At 38.3% G+C, this 7,457-nt stretch overlaps 2 protein-coding genes across 3 annotated transcripts in view; both read right to left on the reverse strand.

The window, feature by feature from the left end:
* LOC104801354 (3-ketoacyl-CoA synthase 1) overlaps nt 1–652 on the reverse strand; it is a 2,613-nt gene extending 1,961 nt beyond the window's left edge. Inside the window, exon 1 of one of the 2 annotated variants that reach the window (XM_010524594.1) lies at nt 8–652. In XM_010524594.1, the coding sequence (XP_010522896.1) occupies nt 8–281 (274 nt within the window). In that variant the 5' untranslated portion in view covers nt 282–652. The other variant, XM_010524595.1, reaches the window with a different exon arrangement.
* Nucleotides 653–2,463: 1,811 nt separating this feature from the next.
* On the reverse strand, nt 2,464–6,392 carry LOC104801353 (CBL-interacting serine/threonine-protein kinase 9). The gene is made up of 14 exons (XM_010524593.1): nt 5,954–6,392; nt 5,373–5,435; nt 5,171–5,242; nt 4,669–4,776; nt 4,494–4,574; nt 4,311–4,364; nt 4,083–4,208; nt 3,912–4,001; nt 3,623–3,748; nt 3,421–3,528; nt 3,208–3,324; nt 3,059–3,115; nt 2,817–2,891; nt 2,464–2,731 (listed from the first exon to the last, which is right to left on the reverse strand). Exons 1-14 carry the CDS (start codon nt 6,137–6,139, stop codon nt 2,657–2,659), a joined length of 1,338 nt encoding a protein of 445 aa, XP_010522895.1. The 5' UTR covers nt 6,140–6,392; the 3' UTR covers nt 2,464–2,656.
* Between the last annotated feature and the right edge of the window lie 1,065 nt (nt 6,393–7,457).

Here is a 7,457-nt window from a genome sequence, read left to right on the forward strand (position 1 = left end):
TGAACCGCCGGGTTAGACCATAACTCGGAGAGCGTATCGAGTTTCAGACCGGTAAGCTGAACAAGGACCGCTCCGCTTAACGGTAGAATAACGGCGAAGAAAAGGATGGTCGCAGGGTTGCAAGAGTAATGGAGCCCTAGTTTCACGTACTTGAGCTTGATGGACGTTAAGAAATCCGGTAAACGTCGCCGGATTCTGATAACGGCCGACGAAGAATCCGTGAACGCCATCTCTGCCGTCAGTCTCTCCTGATCCATCTCTATACTGTCGTTTCTCTCCATTATAATTTTTTTTTTGTAATCTCACAAATGGCCTTGTGCTCTCAAGATCTTGATGTCCAAGAAGATGGGTTTTTAGAGAACGGAAAATACACTTGATTGTGTGTATATAAATTAAATAAAAAAAGGGAAGTTTATTTGGAAAGAAAAATGGCGGTGGGTCCAATTCTTTCAAAATGGAAAATCAAATTTGAACGAAGCAAAAGAATGTATACGAAGAAGTCGGGAAATGAAATTTGTCGAGCAGAATAATTGAAAGGCGAAGGCCTACACGCTTACATTAGCTAGAAACAGCTTATCTTGTCTGTTTGGTTGGAGAGAAAGAGAGAGAAAACGAGAAGGAAAATTTCGAGGATATCGGGGGGGAGTGGAGGTGGGGGAGGAGAGATATAAGGCGTTGCTATTAAGTGCAAGAAAGCTACGACAGAAGAAGAAGACGATAAAAAAAATTAATATATTGATTTAATTGAAATTAATGGTGGGCGGTTCAGAGAAAAGATGGATATTAGCTCAACCACCCCCAAGAGAAGTATGCATGGGACCTTGATATTAAAGTCCCCTTAACTCTTCCATATGAACCCATAATATATTATATATTATGAAATGTCCAATTTTATATTATTATTACTCCACTTTGTTTGATAATGTGAACGCAATGCAACCCAATTCAATGAGTTACGTACCAATGCATGGATTGGATCAAGAAACATTTTTTTGTACATTTTACTAGGGACGAAATGGAGTCTCTTATACGCATCATGGAAAAAGAAGCAGAAAAGTTAAGAAAATCCTAAATATTTATAACGCCGGTTAGAGAATATTCACAATAACGGAAAAATATTTCCCATACAACCGTAGGAAATAAAAGCATATGGAAAATAATATTCATATACGGTACTTGGAGAGATTTGGGATTCAATATCTTTAATTAACTCTTTCTCAATTGCATGCGAGTGTCCCATTATCATGATATTTATCATGCAAGTCCATATTTAAAGGAGCGCCACAGTCCTTATTCTTATGAAATTATCTTTCTAATAACATAGTTTACCAAACAACGTTATCCACTTTGGATTTGAATTTGTATATTGGTAGCGGATTATCGCTTTTGGACATACAAGTTGCATGTTGTGAAGGTGTCCAAAATGGGTCCACAAACACTATAACAATAAAGTTTGCAATGGAAAAAAAAACTATTTATTATACGGAAAATAAAGGCCTGTGAAGCGTAGGTCAAAGGGAAACGGTCGGTCAGCTACCGTGTCCGAGCTTCTTTTTTTTTTTTACAATTGGGTAAAATATCAATTTGTATGGGGAAAAAAACTATTAGGGTTTCACCGTGTTGCCAATATATATATATATATATATATATAGAAGTTTACGTGAACCGGCCAACCGCATCAGATTCAAATGGAAATCACAGTGTTTTTTCTGTACCAAGATACGGTCAAAAAATATTATCTTAAAGTCGCCCTTAAACACTGAACTTAAGGTGTAGTTTCCGCATATATATATATATATATGTAAGTACGTTAGCCAACCTACGTGCCAAATTCGTCCGTTTTACAACTAGTTAGACCACGAGCTTAAATAAACGTCCAAATACAACATTTATAGCCATGATAATATATGAATCATTACCATTCCATACAAAGCGTTTTAATATACGTTAATCCGATAAGCATTATTATCCTAATATAATATGCATGTTACTTGATAAGGATATCAATCATCATCAACATGCATGTTGAAAAAAACGTAAAACAATAATGTTAACGTACGTTGCATGGAATTGGCACGTGTGAAATAGGTTGTTTAGTTAGGACATGCCGCAGCATTAAAAGTGGCTTAACCTGCCAACTAGAAACCACCGAACACCAAAGAACGAGGCTCGTGTTCTTCCACGTTTCTCGACGTTCCTTTTTTTTTTTTTTTTCTGGATACAAATCCGTTGACACAGTTCTTGTCTCAAAAGTCTCTTGGTCAAACCATGCTCGATTTCACGTGTGTGTTGCAATAGAAAATAAAATGGGCAAGGGACAATGTCCCTTTGGGTTTCGTTGTATGTTAGGTTTTGTAATTAATGCACACATGGCACATGCTGTGTTAACATTTGCCCAATGTCTCTGAAAGTGATGAGGTCCGTTGGTTTGTGATAAGATCGGTGATGCATTTTTCCTAACTATGAAATATTTGTAACCAAATCTTTATTTACCGATTTATACAGAGATCAAAGCCTTAGTTTTTATTGACATTAAAAAAACTTATTGCCCATTTTTTTTTAATGAATGGGAGATCTAGCGGTTAGACAATACGGGGGAATGAACAAAACCCGTTAAAGACACGATGCTTGAGATTCACTAGTTCCAAGCGCGCGGTCAACGTTGTTGTTCGGAAGTTTCTTCTGTTTTCCACACTATGTCCTTTAGCCCTGACGAGAAGCTTTGATAAAACTGCAAGAACAAACGAAAGAGAGAGAAGGTTTGAGCAGACCGGTTCGGTTCAATCAAACCAACACATTAAACCGGGGGAGATAACCTTGTGAAACTCGAGTGTGTCACCGCCTGTTTTCCTGAGCTCTACCACGTGCAGTGATGGTGCCACTTCGAACACCTGATTAGCATTATCGATCGACCGAGCAAGGATCAGGAATCCAAACCATAAACAAATTAAACCGAACCCAAAACAAAAACCGGCCTACGGTTATCCTTACACCAAAAGTATCATTGGGTTTAAGCAGAGCCCAGAAGTGCAAAAAAAAAAAAAGGATTTTAATTTACCTCTGTAGCAACGGATAGCTGACCTTTGCGACCATTTTTATCTCCTTTCAACTTCATCTGGGTTTCATTCATACAAAAAAGTTTCAGACTTTAGTAAAGTTGGGAGCTTTCATCAACTGAGACAAGGCATGTGGAAGAAAAATATTTACCTTGTAGTTGTGTTTGTGGACATTGAAGCCTAATGGCTTTGCGGCTTCTTCGATCTTTGACACTATCTCGTTTGCCGGACGTTGAGAAGTGAAACGCGTCTCTCTCTTTACAAGTCCCTGTTATCACATCCACGAAATCATAATATATCATAATCCTTTTTAACTTTCTTAATTTTTTTGTGATGTGGAATAGATTTTTTTCAAGGTACATACATTCTGCTTCTCGAACAGATTTTCGAGACTGAACTCCCTTGATCTGGAGATGAGCTCAAACGCGTTCATGGATTCCGGTCTCTCCTTCCTCTCTGTCACAAGACATTCCTACAGAAGCAGAGCGGCCACAGTACTTGTAAGTAATAATCGTTATCACTCGGATGTTATAGGATCTGACAGAAATCTACAAACACTATTTTACCTTGGAGTTACTGAACGCAGCATCTACATCATCGAGGTTTACATCCTCGTCATCCTGCTCAAAGCAAGGCGGTTTGTACGATTTCTTGAACCATTCATCTTCCAGTATTTCCGCAATTCTTATCCTCTACAACAAGAAACTAGTGTTAGTGTAATGTCAAATGCTTTAGTTCCATTTGGTCTTTGAACATGCGGGTTATCATGATTAACAAGAATCAGTCTCATGGATCGGATCAGAGAATGCACATTGGCACTCGTTTGCAAGAAAGAAATGTGTTAAGAATGCTTACTGTAAGAGGGTTGGGATCAAGGATACGTCCAATGAGTTTCCTAGCTGCAGATGAGAACCATGGTGGGCAAGCGAAATCGGCCTTGCAAATCTGTAATTTTACACCACAGAGAATATTAGTGAATGTATGTGTGTACATAAAGAAGCAAAAGCAGAGAGATTCTCTGCTTACACGTCTGTACAAATTCATGAGGTTAGGATCGTCGAAAGGCAAGTAACCAGCCATGAGCACAAAGAGAATGACTCCACAAGACCAGACATCTGCTGATGCACCGTCATAGCCTTTATCCGAAATCACCTGCCCACAACTCCAAATACACAGCAATGATTTGTTAGTCTTTAAACAATGCTGCAGATATTCCCTCTAGAGGCTGAAATATAGCGAATACGGAATGAATACCTCAGGAGCAACGTAGTTAGGAGTCCCACAAGCTGTATGAAGCAAACCATCTCCCTGCATTGGTATAACCAAAGCTTAGAACATCACCACACAATACGTATATACATACGTATGTTGTGTGTATTGCTTGATTTCAGAAGCTACTTGTGATCAATGGTTCATCTAAAATGAAAACGTCTTTACCCCAATTTGCGGTGATAATGCGCTTAACCCAAAATCAGACACTTTTAGCATCCCATTTCCATCTAAAATGAGATTCTCAGGCTGCAGCATGTAGCATGTTACGATCAGGCGAACAGGCTTGACATTTAGTACCATATAATACGAAATGAAAAAACACAGAACTTCCGAAAGAAACCTTCAAATCTCTGTGGTAGACACCTCGACTATGGCAGTAATCCACCGCATTGATGAGCTGTTGAAAATATCTCCGTGCTTCATCTTCTTTAAGTCTCCCTTGTTGGGCCTACGCAATAAAAGAGATTCACAATCTTTGAAACAGCAGAATCATGCAACACCATTCAATCTAAGATGACAAAATTCATAACCTGAAGATACAGAATCTTGATAACGATGATGGAAAGTAACAAAGTAGGAAACTACATCTCATAACCTGAAGATACAGAATCTTGATAATGATGGTGGAGAGTAACAAAGTAGGAAACTACATCTCAAAACCTGAAGATACAGAATCTTGACAATGATGGTGGAGAGTAACAAAGTAGGAACACATCTCATAACCTGAAGATACAGAATCTTGATAATGATGATGCTGAGTAACAAAGTAGGAAACTACATCTTGGGCGAGTTCAATAAAAAAAATAAAAGAAAAAGGGCAGTCACATAGATTGGTTTCTTACAATTTTGTCAAAGAGTTCCCCGCCATTGACAAACTCAAGAACAATGTAGATCTTCGTTTTGCTCGCCATAACCTATCCACCGACAGCACAAGAAGGATACATTGTAAGGTGCCACACAAAGGAACGACCTTTCAGTTTTAACTACTACATATCAGAAAGAAAAGATAAATACGGAGAATGAAGCTCAAAATCAGCTTCATACCTCAATGATTTCGACCACATTTGGGTGTTTGATCAGCTTCATTGTCGATATTTCTCTCTTAATCTGCCAAGATACATCTTTATCACATCTAAAAAATCTTCCTTATAAGTTATAACTCTCAACCGCACATAATACACAACTGTTACTACTCATACATTCCTTAAGGAACCCAGCTGTTATGCTTTGAAACTAGTCTCAAAACAAGTAGGTTTGTTCTTGTCTGGAATCTTCCCATTTCCAAACGAAAACCCCAAGAATCCAATTTCCAGGGAAGTTCGTACAGAAAAGATTTGCGCCCTTTATTAGAAATTCACCCAACTTCACATCCATGTAAACTCGTGGTTTCGTTTCTGATTAGGATAGCAGTCAGCAGCTCAAAGGGACTTTTTTAAGCGTTAATTACACCAATGAATCTCCCTTATTAAAATAGATCTTGTGATTAAAGGTGGATAATTTCGGACACGTGGGTCTCAAATCCTCATCAATCACGAAATTAAACAATATCTTGGAGATTAAACAACTGATAAAAAATTGCCAACGTTCGTTCCTGCAGTGGTATACATATATACGTGTATACTGACCTGTTCGACCATTTTGTGACGGAGGACCTTGTCCCGATCAAGGATTTTAATGGCGGCGAGATCTCCGGTGACCGTGTCCCTCGCGAATTTTACCTTCGCGAAGCTTCCTTCGCCTAGGGTTCGTCCCATCTCGTACTTCCCCACCCGCGTCCTTTTCGCCGGTGGCCTCTTCGATGACCCGCTCATTGTTTTCCCTTCTTCTCCGACAAGAATTTCGCTCGATATCCTTCGAACAATATGGACAGTCTAATCACCGGTGACGTCGTATCGTCGGAATAGCTATCTCCCCCTGACTCTCTCTCCGTCTCCCTCTCTTTGCATGTGGCTTTGGAGGTTATAAGGAGGAAACAGAAGAGAGTGCGATCCACGCGCGGGTCCTCTGTGGGTCCCAGGCGGATCTAATCATTCCGCGTCTGTCCCGTGTGTTAGTCCCCAGGCTCCCAGCCCAGTGCTCGAATTTTACATGGACTTTAATATATATATATATATATATATAATAAAATGCTTATATATATAGATGATGGACACTGAACTGCATTAGAGAAAAATTATTGTAGTATGCAATATATATGCATTTTTTTTTATGAAATATGCATGATATTCACATTACACTGCTGAGTATTATATTATGATTCGTAGATCATTCCATGTGAGGGCTGATATGACCAGTTGTGGTTACTGAGCCCCACCCGTACATATCCTTACAGATAAGACTCCAAACACTTAACAAAGATAAGGTATTTTTCTTGTCATTTTCCCTTTGTTTGTTTTTTTTAATGATGATGCATACAAAAAAAAAATGAATTACGAAGAAGCAAAGGCAATAACGCAATTGAACAAACTTCTTTAATAATTGAGTCGGTCCAAAAATCGCGTCACTTTCATTCGAAGAAATTGGATACACTTCGAGATTGATGTGCTTGGCGGTTGGCTACATTATGGTTCGTCGCAGTAGTTTTGGTCCACGAATTTAAATCAAATCTATTCATCGTATATCCCTTCTTTTGGGTTGGATTTTCCACCACACACACCGCACCACACAAAAATGGTAATGATGAATGGGCCATAATGGGCCCAAAGGCCCCGTAAGATACTATTCACAAACAGGCTCAAATGGGCCCAAACGATGGGTACTAGTAAAGCCTATTTTGCAAAAACAAAAAACAAAAGGCCCAATCATTTTATATTATGAGCTCCCAATTCTTGGATGGTTTTTATTTTGAACTTTTTATTTTAGTTTTTGGATTTTTGGTTTTTAGGTTCTATAATATTTATAAATCTAAAAAATATAGTTTTTGGTTTTTATTGATTATTTTACCAAAATAATTTTCCAAATTTCGAGAAAAAAACACTTTTTATAAAAACTTGAATAATAATTTTTAAATTTTTTGGATTCTAAAAACTTCAAATGTGGTTTTCGGTTTTCCATATTAAACCATTAGCCAATTTATAAATTCAGATGTTAGATGGACCTAACAAGCGGTGACTCACAATTTTGCTTTTG

This window comes from Tarenaya hassleriana, unplaced genomic scaffold, assembly GCF_000463585.1.
Source record: "Tarenaya hassleriana unplaced genomic scaffold, ASM46358v1 Cleome7, whole genome shotgun sequence".
NCBI classification, from domain to species: Eukaryota; Viridiplantae; Streptophyta; class Magnoliopsida; order Brassicales; family Cleomaceae; genus Tarenaya; species Tarenaya hassleriana.

Bases quoted from the DNA above. Each gene is read 5' to 3' on its own strand.
- LOC104801353 (XM_010524593.1), bottom strand. From the start codon at position 6,139: ATGAGCGGGTCATCGAAGAGGCCACCGGCGAAAAGGACGCGGGTGGGG. The intron at 4,002-4,082 runs GTAAGCAGAGAA...GTAAAATTACAG, and splicing joins TCATGAATTTGTACAGACGT to ATTTGCAAGGCCGATTTCGC. The intron at 2,732-2,816 runs GTTATCTCCCCC...TTGTTCTTGCAG, and splicing joins ACACACTCGAGTTTCACAAG to TTTTATCAAAGCTTCTCGTC.